The following is a 20,278-nucleotide window of genomic DNA, read 5'->3' on the forward strand; positions in this document are numbered from 1 at the left end:
TCTACAGTATAGAGGAGAGGACACAGGTCTGTCAGTCTACAGTATAGAGGAGAGGACACAGGTCTATCAGTCTACAGTACAGAGGAGAGGACACAGCTCTCAGTCAGTCTACAGTATAGAGGAGAGGACACAACCTCTGTCAGTCTACAGTATAGAGGAGAGGACACAGCTCTCAGTCAGTCCACAGTATGGAGGAGAGGACACAGCCTCTGTCAGTCTACAGTATAGAGGAGAGGATGTTTGTCAGATGTGCAAGGACTTGGTATCCGATCTGTAAAAACCCTTCTGAAGTTGATGGAACTACACAAAGCTACAGTTTATCAAAGTTTGAAAAGCTGTGAAGCTTCCGAAGGCATAGAACATAGGCCAAGATTGGGACGTTGGACATCTCTAGGTGTGAATGATAGACGTCTGTGTGTCTCTTGGCGTCGCATCCCAATTGGTCTGCGAAACAAATTGCTGTAAAGGCAACAAGTCAAGGGTCATGGAGGTGTCGTAATGGACTACTAGACGATGTCTTAAAGCTCTGTACGCTAACGTCGAACCCATTCGACAGAGGTGTCACTTCCCGTGCATCTGATGTCGAACCCATTCGACAGGCGAATAGCATGACGACACCTCAAAATAAAACTCGCCATATCTATTTACCAAGAAGGCTTTGCGTAACATTTAAATTACGAATGACATGCATAAATGCTCAGCTTGCTCAATATCAAAACTTTCAGTCATTTATTTACCTCAAAAAGAAAATATCGCGAGTTAAAAAAGTTTCGGCCAAACTTCTCGGCACACAACTACCAGAAACGGCCATTGTTGACTTTTGGCACTTCACGTTGAGCGGCATGCAGTCCAAGTTTTCTTTATAATTTCATCATTTTTCCTATTCGATCATAAATTTTTGTTGTCTGACGAAAGGAAAACACTCATGTTCCTTAATTTCTAAAAATTAGCAACTTTCAGTGTAACTAATTGTAAACAAAAACAATCTGAATCTTAACATCATTGATTGGATGGAACTTGTACGATCATGGCAACAGCGGTAAACAAACAACTCCACATGCATAGTTATCCCGTTAGACTATTACAATCATTTTGTTACATCTAACTTAATTTTCTAGAATTATTGACACGTATGTATAAATCTTTGTAAAATCAAAAAAAAAATTAAAGAGTTTGCAAATGATTTCGTTTGATAAACTTTCGGACACATTGACAAGCCGACAAACGTCAGTGATACGTTTGGGCGTGGCCTAACTCGCGATTTGTTGAGTCGAACAAAGTCAACAAACACTGCGAAAAATGACAAATATTGGATGATACGCAAAATCTGAACTGATATACATTTTAGGTAACCATTCAATAGCAAAATAATGCAGTTTACTAGATAAAATCAAAATACTTGCAATATTAGCTATCATATCTGAAACTGGAAGCACGTACCGCGTGTGACACATGGAAGCAAAATATGCAAAAGTTGGTAAGCTATCATAAAGAAATTCCGAAATAGATTCAAATTCAAAAGAAAATACATAATTTACTATTTTTCGTCAACTATTTACTATTTATTGATTTGGAGAGCAGTCGTCACTCCTATTTGTTTAATATTTCTTCGTGATTGTGGCCATCAAATGTGTAAGTCTAAATCCGAAACCGTAATGGATTTCACGCTCGATGATTTTAATTTTAAAATATTTTCTGAAAACGAACGCAACGAAGAGCGATATAACGTATTGATATGCCATAATAATAACAACATAATATTGTTATTGTTCTAACATACAAAAAAATAAATTTAAAAATTTAAAGATGTTGTTGAATACTTTCTGAGAACCTCCCGTCCTCTGAACCGATAAGATTTTGGTACACGACGAGGTAGTGTAAAATATATATAGAGATTCTAGGCTCCTATATGTGATTTTGTACCCAAAACAAATTAAATTGTACCCAAAATACTTTGTGAATTTGTACCTAAGAAAATAAGACAATAGATCTATAATTATATTTATGTTTTCATGTAGATGAACAGAACACATAATAAAATATTTCATCAAGTTCATAATATGATTATGACTGATCCTTGAAATTGATTGTTTAGTTTTGAGAGAAAATTGACGCCTTGTCACTGAAGAAGAGGCCAGTTAAGTTGGTTAAAGGGGCACTGATCTAACGCAATTCCCCGGGACTGGTTGTTGCCTTTGTTATTGTTTTTTCCCAGTGAGTACCCGGATGTATAGCAGAAATCTAGACTAGTTCGCGACCTCTGATGCGCCATTCGTAAGCGCATTAGTCACTTTTATGGGTAGTAATAAGGGCGTATGGTCACATTGATCAACAAAATGAAATACAGTTTTCGAGATAATAAGGAAATGTAGGTATCTTTGTGAGTAGCATCGGTAATGGTGACGAAGTTTTGATAAGTCACTAGCTTGGTAATTTTGCCATTTTCGTTTACACTATTTTGACTTGCAACACAAAGTATATATTTCACCTGAGCATATGCTTTTTTAAAGTGTGTATATTTTGTTACTGTCAAATGTGTAACAAATTTATTAAACGTCTAAATATTCAGTTATTTTACAAAGTGACTGAAAAACATTTCCATCTGTATTATTATGATAACGAATTCCAAACATTTTGATGTTTAATGTCATCACCAAGAGACTGAAAATGTTACGTTGAAAAGTACATTTCTATGTTGTTTGGCTTCTAATCCACATAATAATCTGTTGTGATGTTGTTAGGCCCTTTTGGTCGTCTTAATCAATTTTAGTCAATCTGAAGAATTTCCCAACCAAGACGTAGAGGAACAAGAACGAATCGGTTCAATGCTACAGCCAATGAAGGAAAACAAAATGCAGATATCATAATTACAACCTACCAAATTTATGTGTATAAGTTTTAGGCAGCTTCCTTGTTCGAGGAATGTATCCGTGAATATCCACACAAAGGAACAATATCCCACTCGTCTGCAGCTGTACAAAGAAACTTATTCGATGTCACGTGTCTCAGTAACAATCAAATATTTTAAAAGATATATATCGTTTCGGGATATTATAACCCGTGTTCGTTTCTCAACTGATCGCTTGGATTGTTTCAGGTGTTTTACATAGGTGTCAAGTCTCAATGGTCGGCTGAGAAAGCCCACGTGACAACTATTTTCATAGCGATCACGGTTCCTAAAAATTCCATTGAGTGATAGATAACAATGATCAATCAATCAACGTATTATCAGTTAACCCTTTGAACAAAGTATGTTGTTTTTACATCGGCACTTCGCGCCATGATATGAGTGTATTCCCTTTGTTTTAGTAAACCTAGACATGTAAACACTCACTCTTGACATATCCACTGTGCAAGATAACAGTGATTAATCAATCAACGTATTTTCTGTTAATCCTTTGATGACTAGGAACGATCCGTTGATTTACAAAAAAAAGTAAAACAAGTGATCAATCATCTCTTGCTGGGCTGCCACGTGCATATTACATAACACACATTTCACCTTACTTCAAACCTGGATTTAGATTGAATAATTACCCCAGACACAATAAATGCCAAATGGGAACCTTTGTCAGGTAATATAAGTGGTGCTACCACTAATTGTACCTGTAATAAATTCATTAACTGAGCATCAAGTGAATGACGACAAATACACAAGTGTAGGGTTATACAAGAAAACGTGGATGACAACAAGGGAGTAGTAATCGTATTATCGACGCAAGCCGAAATCCGAAAATGCTTTCACTGCATGGATACTGTTTTTAGTATTAAACTATAACCATCTGGGGTATTTCCAAATGACGACGTCCGATGAGCTCCCTTGTTCTTTTTGTCTGTTTGTTTAGGCTGAAGAAATGAATTAACATGCGCCCTTTGTCGAAATCTTTATAGATCACAGTTAACCAATCAGTGTTCAAAAATGCGTAAAACAAATATTGCCTCCAGCCTCCAAGTTTATTTAGCTGTCCTTCCAGACGGTACCCCAGTCTCTGGTCACGCTCAGTTGCGTTGCGTATCATCCGGGTACTCACGGGGGAAAAACAATAACAAAGGCAACAACCAGTCCGTTAGATCAGTGCCCCTTTAAACCTAAGATAGAATGTATTGTTTTGATAGGAAATTGATATTATGTTAAGTTTAAGACACCAAAATTGATGAATATCTTTGGAATAATACTAGGTAGATCTAGATCTACAAAATCACATAGATCTACCCATTTGGGTAACAAATTACTAGAAATTTTGGGTACAAAAGTCACCTGTGTACATTTCAACTGTTTTTTTGTGAATCAATGGGATAAAACAAATTCGTCTGATTCCTTTTCTAATTTTAACACAAGAATTTGTTTTACATAACAAAACAGGCAGATCAACACGGATCACTTTTTTGTCCTAAAAATTTATAAAAATGTGAACAATATGGACACCTCAGAAATGAGGGCTTATAAGGTTATAATTCTACCTAACTTGTCACATGGTTTGACTTAGATCTAGGTCCATCTAAGAAAAGTCCTTATGAAAATTTTTTTTTAATTTTTTTATGACACTTGACATTTCTGGCACTTAGACAAAGAGTATTCAAGGAAAGACAGATATGTTTTTGAATGAAAATATGACTTTCCTTTATAATTCTTTTTTCATGATGACAGTGATACTTTTATACACACCAGCTAAGGAAGATGTGATTCTGTGATTGCATACAAAGGAAAAACAGGTTGGAAGCAGTACCTGTATGTATAAAATAGACCACATAAGGTGAACAAAAGTAATGGATTGGCTGACTGGAAAAAATACATCTGGCAAGGGTAAACATGTACACAGGCATGTTTCTTTTCATTCCAACCAGAAGACTGAGATAGCATTTACTAAGAAACATATGGCTAACTTACCAGCTTATGTGCCACTATGGTTCTTGTGATTAAACAAACAAAAATGTCATGTACTGTTACAAGTACTGTTACTGTATTAATGTATCATATTCCTATTAAATTATATTTCAGAATTGTTTTATTTGGAAACAAACCACATAATGCACAAGATTAATGTCCATATGAGTTTAGTATGTATATGTTAAGGATATGATTTATTCATTATTCATGGAATACTAAAATTAAAATGTTGACATCAGAGAGCTTATTCACATAGTTGATTTTCAGAGTGAAAGATAATAATTGTTGAAAAAATAGGTTTAAACTAAAGATAATAATTGAAGTTTGATCAGTTACACTGTGCTGATGCAAAGACCAATATTTACTATCCCCACACACCATCATTGTCGAAAAAAATAACTACTAAATATAACTTAAAATTTAAAAACCTGTAAACAGCTGTAAATAATTAAACAATTACAAATCTATCATCAATACGCAGCATGGTGGTCTTCATATTTTTGGAATAAATTTAGAAATCCTTCGTGAAACTGTTCTAAAATCATGCTAGAATCTATGAATGTATTCCCGAAAGGAAAACTATCCCAAATGTAATGTGGTACTAACACAGAAAATATGTACGTAGCATTTTATTGCTTATATATACCCTATCATATTCATCAACGCGGTGATGTTATTTTGAAACACGTTTTGTCAAGCCCATTTTCGCGCACCTGTTGTAGAGGGTGATCTTGCTGATCGACGATATCCATAGATGTATTACGTGGGATACACTTGTTGTAGTGAAATTTATCAGCGTGTACATCGCAGAAATATGAATCATGTCCCATTTATATTCACCGTAACATCGAATGGTGATTCTTAAATATCAACAGAAGTTCAGATAAAAGATACCGAGAAACTTGCATGTGGCATGTTGATTTATCGTCTACCGTTTCCGGGTCACGGGAGCATGCAAGGTCAAACGGATTAACTAATATGCCAATTATATTGTCAAAGTCACATTTTTATTTCATGTTAGTGGTGATTACTGATACTGTGTATCGACTTATGTTTTTGCTGTATGTGATAGGCGAACTATTTCAAAATTTACTGTAATTGTTTTGTTACGAAAGATTATCAGCAGACTACCCCTGTCTGTGACATCACATCCGGTGACCTTTGCACTTATTGAAATTGTGCTGTCAGAATTCACGATCTTTATTTTCGTTTTTCTCTCATCATATTAATCGGAATATGACAAATAAAACATTCTTCGATTGAGAAGATCGTCAACTTTCGCCAAGTTATATTTATAAAGACAATGTAAACTTTATTGATATTAAAATAGCAATAAGTTATGCGGAGGTCGGGCGAAGCGCGCCATGTTTGATTTTAAGACGTCTGCTAGCATCATGACAAAACGGTTGAAATTAGGATTAGTGAATATTTATAAGTCATTAATTGTTTCCTGCAAATTTTATAACATGACACGTCAGATTAACCCGAATATTCGTATTTCTGCAACCGACATGATGACCTCGAAAATTAAGTTATTTTTCTGTTTAACGTTTAGATAATAAATTTACTGAAATGGTTCATGATTTACCATAGCGCTGTTATATGCCGATAAAAAAAAACGAATTTTTACTCAATTAAAATTAGGATATCGGAGATATGATTATTGAAATCAATTTGCACAAATGTTACGATATTAAAATTTTCCTAGCATGAAATGCAAACCACCTTCAATAACACAATTCAGGTAAGTTCAAGAAAATTTACAAATTTTGTGTTCGCTTTGATTGAAAACACCGGGATATTTTTATATAGTATTGTGTAGTTTTCTATCAGGAATAAATGTGCAAAATATTTCTTCAATTGGCCCTTGTTTAATGAGGCACCGACTGTTTGAAATCACCCACCCTCTTTACAGTGCCTTATGCTAAAATTAATCCAGCAGGCAGGGTAAGAAGTGTGAAAATAATTCAGCAGGCTAAAGGCTAAACGTTCCAGGTATGCAAAACATGTGCCTCATAAAATTCCCCTCATGAATGCATCTCATACGGCAAAGAGAGTTGAGTGGTGCAATGACATGAAAGGAAAGAACTTTCACAGATGAACCAGAGTTCCACTTCTTTTGGATTCCAAGAAAAAGACAGCCAAGGGATGGAAAGTGTTAAAAAATGGTTCCTAAGTTCTCAGTGGGCATCCTAGATTCAAATAACACCCAAAGTGTAATTCCCTTTCAACCTCAACATGTTAACACCTCTTTTTACACCTTGCAATTCACCCTTACCTGGCTTCACAGCAAAAAACATAATATTGAAATTTCTTTGCAGCTTCGCCAGATCTAAACCCAATTGAAAATGACAGTTTGATAGACAGCATGGAGCATCATATCCAACAGTGTCTGGACAGTAATGCAGCAGTTACTGACTAGTGATGATATTTTAAATAACTTATAAGACAATAGTTGTATACAAGCGTGTGCAAAATCTGAGAACAAAATTTGTATTATTGATTAAATTATTGAATCTTGAAACTGTCACATTTATTCTGCCCATTGCTATACAACATGAGTATTTGTAGGAATATCACAAGGACTGAAGCTATCACTGCTGGAATCTATGTCAACTATTTGAACAGCACACAAATATTTACTCCAGATCCAAGTAGGTGTGGTTTCTTGGATGTATGTCCCCCTCACAAGCTTGTTCACTCCAATGTGTCTGAGACAGATTTGACCTTTCCTGGCAAGCATGATCATGAGCAGATGTGTTGTGGGTGCCGGCAAACAAAGGACGCCTGGGAGGAACATCCCAGCCCACAGTGAGACAGGGAAGTGTGATGCAGGTCCATACAGCCAAATGATTCCACATCATACAGGCATCCCGTAAAACAACACACAACACAGGACATCAGCATGATCAGTGGGGATCTACCCCAGAGCAGCTACACATTTCTGTGTAAGACATTGTCTCTATATAATAAACTAAGATTGAACTGGATAATGAAACATGTGAGTAGAAGAGGTTACAAGGAAGATTGTTGCTCAATTCACAAAACTGCAATTAGCTTAGGCTAGACTTTTCTCCATCATCAATGTATAGGTTCGATCACCTATAGAGCTAATGATCAAAATATAGTGTCTTATCTACATGTGGTCATTTAACATCAACAAGGTTTACAGTTTTTCCTGGCAATAAATCTACCAGATACAAATAGAGTCAAACTATCAGACTACTGACAGGGACCTGGGCCCACTTGCATAAAGTGACCTTTGCGCTACAACTATCATATGCCTATGTTAAGGTAAGGAAGTAACGATAACCTTAACACTAAGAGCTCTTTGTGCAAGTGCACCCTGGAGAAGTAGCCCCAATAGGTGGATGTTTTATTGATGTGTCCCTGTGGTAGATGATGCATAGGAATTGCTTCTGCTCTGATAACACCGGAGGTGAAGATACACCGTACATCATTTAAAAATTGTCTGTGCCAACACCAGGTAGAGAAACAGATTGAAATCTGATGACAATGAAAGTAGAGACAGCCCTGCAGACACATGTCTTCCATAATGTGGACAAATGATGACAGAGCGCCCCTACTACATCACTTCCAGCACCTCTAGGCTGGTGTCTGCAGTGGCAGTTCAGTATGATGGTACTAACACGGTCATCACTCCCTACAATAAGGTTCACTTGACCATAACCATTTACACGCCATCCCAAAGTTCCTACATCACAATATCATAATTAGTAAAGATTATTAAACACTTGTTTGCTGACTGAGATGAAATATACCATGTATACCAGCATATCTCAGGGTATTCACTGGAAGGAAGACATACATCCAATCATGCATGAGCTTCAGTCTGGAAATGTTTGCATGTCATTTTATCAATCTGGTTACAAACTCTGACCTAGACCTCTTCCCTACAAAGCTCTATGGATCAGAGTGTGTGATAACACAGCTTAGCTGATCCTGGCCTGACCCACAAATCAATGGTTTTGACTACTCACAGTATCAACATGATTAAATCTGTCTCTACCACATATTATCTTGGTCCAAGCAAACCCCTCATAACCCGTGTAGTATTATCTGTTGAAGCAGACCATTTGGATATTGTATGACCATGGCTCAAGCAACTTCAATAGAGCAGTTTTACACCTGTATTAATACCTGAATAAATAAAGGAATACAGCTTTGCTTAGTTCCAACATATTGCTCACACTGTTCCTGCATGACACACTCAGTCCTGATCTCACACGCCACTGTCACACAGTTGTCACACACCCCTGTCACACATTGCTCTCACATACCATTGTCGCACACCACTGTCACACACTGTTGTCACACCCAATGTCACAAGCCCCATTACACTCTGCTGTCACACACCTGTCACACACACTGTCACACACTGCTGTCACATACCGCACACCAATGTCAAATTCTTGTCACACTGCGGTCACAAACCACTGTCACACAGTCACACACTGCTGTCCCACACCGCACACCAATGTAAAACTCTTGTCACACACTGCTGTCACACACCGCTGTCACAAACCACTGTCACACAGTCACACATCACTGTCACACACAGTCACACACTGCTGTCACATGAGGTGTCACAAACCACTGTCAAACACTGCTGTCACAAATCACTGTCAAACACTGCTGTCACAAACCAGTCACACAGTCACACACCACTGTCACAGTCACACACTGCTGTCACACACCGCACACCACTGTAAAACTCTTCTGTCACACGCTGTCATAAACCACTGTCACACACAGTCACACACTGCTATCACACACTGCTGTCACACACTGTCACACAAACTGTCACAAAACACTGTCAACACTGCTGTGACAAACCACTCACACAGTCACAAACGGTCGTGACACACCAGTGTCACACACTGCTGTCACACACCATTGTCACAAACCACTGTCACAGACAGTCACACACTGCTGTCACAAATCAGTCACACACTGCTGTCACAAACCACTGTCACATACACTGTCACACACTGCTGTCACACACCGCTGTCACACACCGCCACAAACCAGTGTCATATCCTGCTGTCACACACCACACACCACTGTCACACAGTCACAAACCATTGTCATACACTGCTGTCACACACCGCCTGTCACACACCGTTACACACTGCAATCACTGTCACACACAACTTTTACACACCGCTGTCAGTCACATACTGCTGTCACAAACCGCTGTCACACACCACTGTCACACCCTGCTGTCACACGCTTTACACCATTGTCACACACTGCTGTCACAAACCACTGTTACACACTGCTTTCACAAACTGCTGTCACAAACCGCTGTCACACATCACTGTCACACCCTGCTGTCACACACTTTACACCACTTTCACAAACTGCAGTCACATACCACTGTCACACACTGTCACACACTGCTATCACTGTCACACACCACTGTCACACACTGTTACACCCTGCTGTCACAGTCACATACTGCAGTCATGCACTGAAGTCACACACCGCCTGTCACTTCCTGCACAAAGCTGTCACACAGGGCTGTCACAAACCACTGTCACACACAGTCACAAACCACTGTCACTACCCCGCAGTCACACACTGTAACGCACTGCTCTGAAGCACTGCTGTCACACACCAATTTCACACACCAATGTCACAGGCCGCTGTCACGCTATGGGTGTCCTGCAGTGTGGTCCTGCTATGGGTGTCATGCATGAACAACTTATCATGTGTATGTGGCGCTAAGACAATTGTCTATGGTAGGCCTGTTTCTTGGGGTAGTCACCATCACAGGAGCTGTTGGGCGAGGCATAAGTAAAGGGAACAACCCTTCTGAAAATGTTTCAATTATGATTCAGACATTGAGTAGAACAATTCTCAGGGATGGCTCTGTCATACCATAATATGATCCATAAACACAAGATTTGTGATGGTCCTGTTGGCCATTCATTGTTTTCAGAGTAATTCTACAGGGAGAAAAAAATAGTCTCAAAGATGTTACCTTTCTCAACAAGGTCCTTGTCTTCTCTGTTTTCACGTAGTTCTCTTATCCTGGTTCTAAGTTTTCGTCTTTCTACAAATTCTGAGGATCTCAATAGCTGAAATAAACACATATCACTGTCAAAACCTTCAAGACAACTCACTTCAGCACATCTCAACCAACCCTACAGAACAAGTCACTACAGGACCACTCACTACAGGACAACTCACTACGGGACAACCAACTACAGGATAATTAACTACAGGACAACCCACTACAGGACAACTCACTACAGGACAACCCACTACAGAACAACCAAATACAGGACAGCACACTACAGGACAACTCACTACAGGACAAATCACTACAGGACAACTCACTAGAGGACAACTCATTACAGGACAACTCAATATAGGACAAATCACTACAGGACAACTTATTACAGGACAACTCACTACAGGTCAACTCACTACAGGACAACTCACTACAGGACAACTCACTACAGGACAACTCACTACAGGACAACTCACTACAGGACAACCCACTACACTGTGTTGAATAGGAGGCCAAATCAGTTGAAAGATTGTTTGTTGGGCAAATATTAGATAACATTTAATCACAGAAATAGCGGTTCTCAAGTGAGGGGTTATTGGCATGGTTCAGGTCCCGGGATTTGACTAAACATTTTATTTAGCAAGCCTTGGCAAAATACATAGTGTTAATTCCTAATAGAGGATATTTACCATCTCAAACTCACAAGCATGATAACTATATCATATGTCATTCTTTAAGTCTGCCTTTGAAATAACCTGTTCTCATCTCTCACAAACATTATCTAAACATCGCCAGTTTTCCTGGAAGTGTGCATTGGTATGTCTTTAGGACCCTATTGTAACAAATAGTTTCCTTTCCACTGATCCTGACTTAGACCTGGAAGACATTAATTACAGTAACAATTAACTTGTTTCCATGTATACCCTTACTGTTGTAGACAAGTAACAAAGATGTCATCTTGTACTACTTCAAAACGCATATTAAAGAATTAATGATGTAAATGTTTACCTATTTGGTAACCTCAAGAATGCAGACTAGATTTATCTTTCATTAGCTTACCAGGTATTGCAGGTATTCCTCAGATTTGCAGTTTTCTATAACAGAGTCATTTATCACCAAAGCACTTGCAGCGGTCTTCTGTTTTATGTTGTTATCTGCCCCCGGTATAGAGGTGTAGGAGGCACTGCGCCATCGAGGGATGTTGTCACTGCTTCTGGTGAGATCATCAGAGCTGAGTGACACTGACCTGGCACTGCTCACACAAGCACTGCTCACCTCCTGGAGAGGAGTTGCCAACCCCTCTGATGCAAGGTCGGTGAGGGCATTGGAAACACCGTTCCTGAAGTTAACACTGCTCGAGGTCTGTGGTGGAGTTGAATGGATATTTAAAACATTTTTTCTTAACACCACAGAGTTTAATGACTCTCGAATATGAACGAGAATTCTGCTGGCATTACTATGTTTGTCATGTCCTGCTTTGATGATTGGATGGTGCGACTCCACCCTGGAGGTGTGACTAGATACACAGTCTGTGGATGGCCCGACAGAGACTACACTGCTTGGACACAAGATGCTGGCAGATGTAGAGAGATGTGAGCTCCTCAGTTGAGTTACACTGTTACCATCTGCAGAGGATGCAGCATATGATCTGGAATTTGGATTGCTGTTGCTATTTGAGGTAGATGAATGAAAACTCCTCGGCGGCAATACCTCTGTTCTAGTGTCTGTTGTGCCTCCAGAGGAATACCTAGAACTGTATCTATCCACACCGTTTCTCCCCTCTGAGCTTGATAAGTGTCCACTGTGCCTGGGCACTCTATTGCTATCCCCTGATGGTGTCCAGGAATCCCCACTGCTGGACCTAGTTGTGCCATCACTTGAAGATGTACCGCAGTGGTAGCTCCTGCGTTGGGAAATGCTGTTGAAGTTGTCACTGGATGTCCTGTGAAGACCTAGACTGGGTCGAGCTACACCAGTCCCTGCATCCTTATTGTCTAATGCACTTGAGACAAATGGTTTGACAGAGAAACTGTGAGATTTCACTGCCCCATCTTTCAGCTGGCGAATGGCAGCTCGTATCTTTCTCCTCTCTTCAAAACTAGTACAAGCATCCAACTGAAACAGGACAAAATAACACTAGAATAAAATTGCAACAGAATAACTATTTAATAACTCCTGAACATGCTTAATGCACTGTTTATGGTAATCATCCTTAATCAAACTATTTCCCATGGAATCTAAGAATAATAATCCTATGTATTGCCCATAATCAATTGAAATCCAACTTACACTACTGTACCTGTCTCCCCTACTCCCCACTCACATACACCACTGTACCTGTCTCCCCTACTCACATACACCATTGTACCTGTCTCCGTCACTCACATACACCACTGTACCTGTCTCCCCCACTCCCCACTCACATACACTACTGTACCTGTCTCCCCCACTCACATACACCTCTGTACCTGTCTCCGCAACTCACATACACCACTGTACCTGTCTCCCCCACTCACATACACCACTGTACCTGTCTCCCCCACTCACATACACCACTGTACCTGTCTCCCCCACTCCCCACTCACATACACCACTGTACCTGTCTCCCCAGCCACATACACCACTGTACCTGTCTCTCCACTCCCCACTCCCCCAAGTATCCTTTGTGCACTGGGACAAATATGCCTTCATGCTCACCAGTGTATTGTTTCTGTCATCTGGATGGCATTGTCGATGTCATTTAAAACTTACTGTGATGTAACACCACACTAGAAACGATGTCATAGGTGAAGATTGTTGACATCATTCAACAATTGTGGAAATCTACAACAGCAGTCGTGATCAGTGCATTTATTTAAAGGGGAGCTCAAAAGTAGGGCTGCAGTGATACAGGAAGGTCACGATACAATACGTATCTTGATATTCTGGTCACTATACGATACCTTACTCAATACTCAACGATAAAAACAAACAACAGTACTTCAGCATTTATTAAGTTTCAATACTTTAAGCATGTCAAGATTGGACCTTTCATGATTTTGGAACTGTCAAAATTATTTCATAATAACAAGACTACTGAAGTTGTTTAGCTTTCCTTCAAAACACTTCAAATTTCAAAACAACAGAAAACTTCAAAGTTCAAACAGCAGAAAATAATCAATGTACTTCACAGTCTGAATAGTTCAGCTTCAGGTTCTTTTTCAGAAAAATTAAAATGTAAACCTTGTAAAGTGATAGTCACGGATGGGTACTGTCTCCTGCTGTTGAGGGGCGGTCGGGTAGCCTAGTGGTTAAAGCGTTCGCTCGTCACGCCGAAGACCCGGGTTCGATTCCCGACATGGGTACAATGTGTGAAGCCCATTTCTGGTGTCCCCCGCCGTGATATTGCTGGAATATTGCTAAAAGCGGCGTAAAACCATACTCACTCACTCACTCACTCCTGCTGTTGAGTCTTAACGGAGGTGGAGCCATAGGGGTAGATGACCAACACAACACATGCTCTGCCTACCTAACACGATCTACTATGTACATTTCAGAGTTTCGTAAAAGATTGGAATTGTAGTTGTTTATGATTCATAGTGTGAAAAAAGATTTATCGAGTGTTATGCACTATAAAAAAACACATCGTATCCCTTCCATGAATTCATGTGAACGAACAGGTATAACACACTTGGTAAATAAAACATCACTAAACACGATGATTTGCCATTGAAATTGTATTTTTTCTCTCATAGGCATTGTTTTATATGCAGAGATTAAGATTACCGTGTGTATTTTCTTGTAAACTAAGCTGAGAATAGCAATCAGCTGTACACACATTTCTCCCAATCTACCGGCGATTCAGTTAAAAAGTACCCAATGATAAAACTTGAAAATGGAATGTTGCAATGGTTGGAAGAAAGTGTTTCTGAAATTATTGTTTTATCAGGAATAATATCGTCCAAAATCGTGTTACTTTAGTTGCAGCTTTTACTATATATATTTAAAATTATAAGAACCATAAGCACTGCAGTTTGATACAGGTGATTGCTATGGCAGGACATTTTTACGTATGGAACAATTTGACCAGTCACCGTAGGGATTTTCCGCGCTACATGTATTTCAATTGCGAAAACATTATGTTGACATATAATAGTCAAATTGCCACAAATATGACATTTAACGAAATGTAAAATGTAAGTAAGTTTTGGGAGCCATGCTTAACCCCACGCTATAACTAAGTTAGCGCTTTATTGAAGGGTGCAATAGTGAGGAACACTGTACTTAAGATTAGCATTCCGTATCATGGCGTATCTATAAACAGGCCCACGTGTATTATGTATCATATCATGGGACAAGTATCGCGATGCGTCAGAATATTTAAGATTAAAAAATAATGGGTAATAAAGAAATTAATACATGACACTTGTGTAAATTCATGTATTACCCTCACTTTGCCCAGGAAATGCAAAAATTCTGACACGTTTTGTAAAATCATTATGATACACAATACACATGCTTGTATAATAACCTCTTCCGCCAGGCTTTTTCCCAGAAGAACATACCCCTGGTGCAGGAAGTACATACAGTACGGTATTCCTTGGTATGGGGAAATCAGTCGTCTCAATAGTACACAGTGTACAGCTATCACCAATCACTTTAATAACAAGCCAAACATAAATAACGTATGGACGCATGCACACACGCACACACGTGCGCATATAATATTAGTGCAAAAGTCTTTGGTGCAGCGTTTTTTCACCTTTTTTAAAAAAAAAATGTCATGGAATGGTTGACCATATTGAGGTGGGAAAAGAGCTGGTTAAGAATTCTCTCATTCTCGCAATTATGCTTCTTAAAATAAACAATGGTTCAATGCAATGATTTTCTTCCCCCCACCAACACTTTCACTGCTAAGGAAATCAGGGCATTGTCTACCTGCCTTACTTCAGGGAAAGCAGTCTCAGTATGTGTAAAACAAGTTGTCTCCAGTTGTCAGGGGCACACCCATCATCAAGCAGTTCCCCACCTTACAGTCTTGGAGGGCAGGCTAACCTGTGACTACCTGATGTCTTCCAGGTGTAGGACAGGTCATACTCATGGGAATAATGTCGAGGCCATCGGAAGTGAAGTTATAACCAAACGTGACTTCATCAGAAGCAGAGGGGATGTAATAGATGGTCAATGTCTGGAAGGTCGCATGGGACAAAGGCTGCTAGGAATCAATTGAGGATGTCACAATTGGGGAATTGGACACACATGTAGCAGTAATTCTAGGGACAATTACAACATATTTGTATATGTCCTTGACATTATTCCGAAAACAGGCCTTTAGAGGTGATTTCAGGTTATGTGCACCAAATACTGGTCAGCACCCCCAAAATACTGGATTTATGGAAAAGACCTAATTTTTCGATAAATCACTGAGTTAGGGTTATTTTCTGTTTAAATTCAGCAGACTGTTTACTGTCTAGTGTATTATCCTTCCCTCGGGTATATTTTGGCACTGATGTAATAGACATTGTGTAGTCATAAGAATTACCAATAATATAGATATATACAGGGGACAAGGGAATGTGGAGCCTCAGACATATCAGGCCACTTGGCAACCCATGCAGACTTTGATTTCCAAGCACTTCATGCATTATCACATTATGTCTATTCAACCAGAATAAGCTTTATAAATAGACCAATATTTAATGGAATAACTCCATTTGTGAATGAAGTGTATGTCCCTCCCAATTGTGGCTCTAAATACAACAGTTAGATGCTGCTGCCCGATGTCTCTGTAGCAAGCATAAAATATCCGAATCCCATGATAGGATTCGAACCACAGACCTGTTCTGAGGTCGGACGCCTTATGCACATGACCAAAGAGGACTACCCCATCAGCAAGCTCACAAGGTAAGGATGTCATTAGCGGGATGACTCCACGCCCTGCTGCATACTCCGTCAACAGAAGGCACTTCTGGGGCCGCATTGGGAGACTTATTTTACTCAAGTTCTATATGATCATGCTCAGCCCCACATCGGGTGCCACTGTAGCAGTCATAAAATGTCCGAGTCCAGTGATAGGATTTGAACCTTGGTCCTTTTGATCTGAGGTCAGACGCCTTGTCCACATGACCAAAGAGGTCAACCCCGTCAACAAGCTGACTAGGTGGGATGACTCCACACCCTGCTTCATCTCCATCATGGTCTACAGAGTGACCTCCCTTTCCCAAGCCCACACAGACAGCAACAGCAGCCACTGTTGTTGCAATACAGGGAGAGAGAGAGAATAATGTTTATTATAGTGTCACATGATATATACACTTCATACTAAAACACGTACACAAACAATACAATATAACATCCGACCAGGTATGGCCTACGAGACACTTAGACATAAAAGCAAATTATAACGTCATGATCTGGATAAGGTAGATAAACACATATTCTAACACAATGTTTAAAGTTAAGATTGGGTTATGAACATGCATGCACGCACACGCAGACACACACGCCAAATTACTTATAAAGTCATGCACACAATCATACACAAACACTTAAACACTGACACACCCACCCAAACCCCACCACACACCATACCGCACGCACTCACGCACACACACACCATACGTACATTATACGCCCCCCCACACACACACACAAACGCAGGCATGCACTCACCATACGTACATTATATCACACACACACACACACACACACGCACACGCACGCACGCACGCACACACACCCACGCACACACGCAAACACCATACGTACATTATATGCCCCCAGACACACACACACGCACGCACACACACCATACGTACATTATATGCCCCCCCACACACACACACACATCCAACACAGAGGTGCATTTATCCTCACCGACACTCAACATAAACAGTACAAGTATAACATTGATCACAAGTAGAAATACTACTATTCGCAAACATAATAGCATACATGCAGAAAAGCGCAAACAGCATTAAATGAGTGACAAGCGTCTTTGGAACATTTGATCAATTAGCTTACAAAGAGTATAACACCCGTGTTCACATCTGAGTAATGTTATAAATTTCTCGGTTGAAGATAAGTTCATGAAATCTGGCATACATTCACACATAGCGTTCATTACATCATAACGTAAATCATCAAACATGTTACAATCAATTAAGAAGTGGACCTCAGTCTCTACTGAGTTAAAACAAAAAGGGCAAGTTCTATCCTGAAGGGGGACAGGGGGATGACTGTACCTCATATTTCAATGTTATTGGGGAGGCTGCCACTGCGTAAAAGTGCCAAATATTTTCTGGCGTGTCTATGGATATAATTTGATAAGACATAGGGCTCAGGCGCTACATCCTTCTTAAGCAATCTATAGGTCCTCAGCTTATTACCATTATAGTTATTAGCATCATTCCACAACTCTGAAAACCAAGCAGTTTCATCCACTTCAAATAATTTTTGCTTAATGAGGGTGAACTGACCACGTGTCATCGAATGGACATCGATCAAGTCGAGGACGTTTAAGTTTCTAGCTAGCTTGTTAACTTCCTTTTCCCATGAGCGCCCTCTTTTACTTGACAAAGCATGAATGACACGGGACAATCTTATAATTTCCATACTGTTAAGGCGGAAGAATAAACGAAATACTTCTATACGTTGCTTAGTGACACATGATTTCCAACCCATGTCTCCCCTGGCGGTGACATTTGACAATTTAGTATAAATTGCATAAGTAAAACCACCAGCATCAAAATATTTTGTACATGAAACACCAAAAGCTCAACTTGCCAATTTAGCCAGTTCATTAATTGTGAACTTAAAGTCCATGTGTTACAACAAAGACAGCAAACAAAACAATTTGGGAGTAGTTTTCTGAATGTCCTTCCTTAAGGCTGAAAGGTCACACATATCTCTGACTTCACTGACAAAAATCTGAACTATTTGTACAATGTTTAAGTCAAGTTTGTTTAGGCTCAACTAAAGCTGGCCACTTCCTCATATCAATACTGTCCTCTAGGGAAAAAACAGACCCTTCATACCTTATACAGAATTAGGTTAAACATATGTTCATAGCAATATTATGTTCAGTGTAATAATACATCAAATAGGGTGCAATCATTGCAAACAACATCTACAGTGGTGACAATCCACACTGAGAATACATTACTGTAGGACAAGTAGAGAGATCCACAACACAATGCCTGAAAGATTAGATCAGAAGGATCCATGCCTACCAGGTTTGTGTTTATTCTGGATAATACAGAAAGACTAATTATATGGTTAACACTTGATCCCAGTGATAATGGATCAGATCGGATCAGTGGAACACAGACATGAGTAACAACCCCAGTGGGGAGGGACAGAGACCCAGGCAACACCCCCAGTGGGGAGGGACAGAGATCCCGGTAACACCCCCAGTGGGGAGGGACAGTGATCCAGGTGACACCCCCAGTGGGGAGGGACAGAGACCCAGGTAACACCCCCAGTGGGGAGGGACAGAGACCCAGGTAACACCCCCAGTGAAAAGGGACAGAGATCCAGGTGACACCCCCAGTGGGGAGGGACAGAGACCCAGGTAACACCCCCAGTGGGGAGGGACAGAGACCCAGGTAACACCCCCAGTGGGGAGGGACAGAGACCCAGGTAACACCCCCAGTGGGGAGGGACCGAGACCCAGGTAACACCCCCAGTGGGGAGGGATAGAGACCGAGGTAACACCCCCAGTGGGGAGGGACAGAGATCCAGGTGACACCCCCAGTGGGGAGGGACAGTGATCCAGGTAACACCCCCAGTGGGGAGGGACAGAGACCCAGGTAACACCCCCAGTGGGGAGGGACAGAGACCAAGGTAACACCCCCAGTGGGGAGGGACAGAGACCCAGGTAACACCCCCAGTGGGGAGGGACAGAGATCCAGGTGACGCCCCCAGTGGGGAGGGACAGAGATCCAGGTGACGCCCCCAGTGGAGAGGAGCATAGACCCAGTAACACCCCCAGTATGAGACAGAGACCCTGGTGACACCCCCATTTGGGAGGGACAGAGATCCAGGTGACACCCCCAGTGGAGAGGTACAGAGGCCCATGGTGAATGGGAGTGTGTCAGGATGTTGAATGGGAGTGTGTCGGGATGGTGAATGGGAGTGTGTCGGGATGGTGAATGGGAGTGTGTCGGGATGGTGAATGGGAGTGTGTCAGGATGGTGAATGGGAGTGTGTCAGGATGGTGAATGGGAGTGTGTCAGGATGTTGAATGGGAGTGTGTCAGGATGTTGAATGGGAGTGTGTCGGGATGGTGAATGGGAGTGTATCAGGATGGTGAATGGGAGTGTGTCAGGATGGTGAATGGGAGTGTGTTGGGATGGTGAATGGGAGTGTGT

General features: G+C 40.6%; 1 protein-coding gene across 1 annotated transcript in view; it reads right to left on the bottom strand.

Annotated features, from left to right (window-relative positions):
- Positions 1 to 20,278, bottom strand: part of LOC125372113 — a 144,207-nt gene that overhangs the window by 106,324 nt on the left and 17,605 nt on the right. The window contains exons 2-3 of the mRNA XM_048381151.1: positions 11,988 to 13,043; positions 10,896 to 10,992 (exon numbers count right to left, since the gene is read on the bottom strand). Coding sequence (XP_048237108.1) covers positions 10,896 to 10,992; positions 11,988 to 13,043 — 1,153 coding nt within the window. The remainder of the gene's footprint in view (positions 1 to 10,895; positions 10,993 to 11,987; positions 13,044 to 20,278) is intronic.

Source organism: Haliotis rufescens, unplaced genomic scaffold (genome assembly GCF_023055435.1).
Source record: "Haliotis rufescens isolate VD_foot unplaced genomic scaffold, xgHalRufe1.0.p SCAF_36, whole genome shotgun sequence".
NCBI classification, from domain to species: Eukaryota; Metazoa; Mollusca; class Gastropoda; order Lepetellida; family Haliotidae; genus Haliotis; species Haliotis rufescens.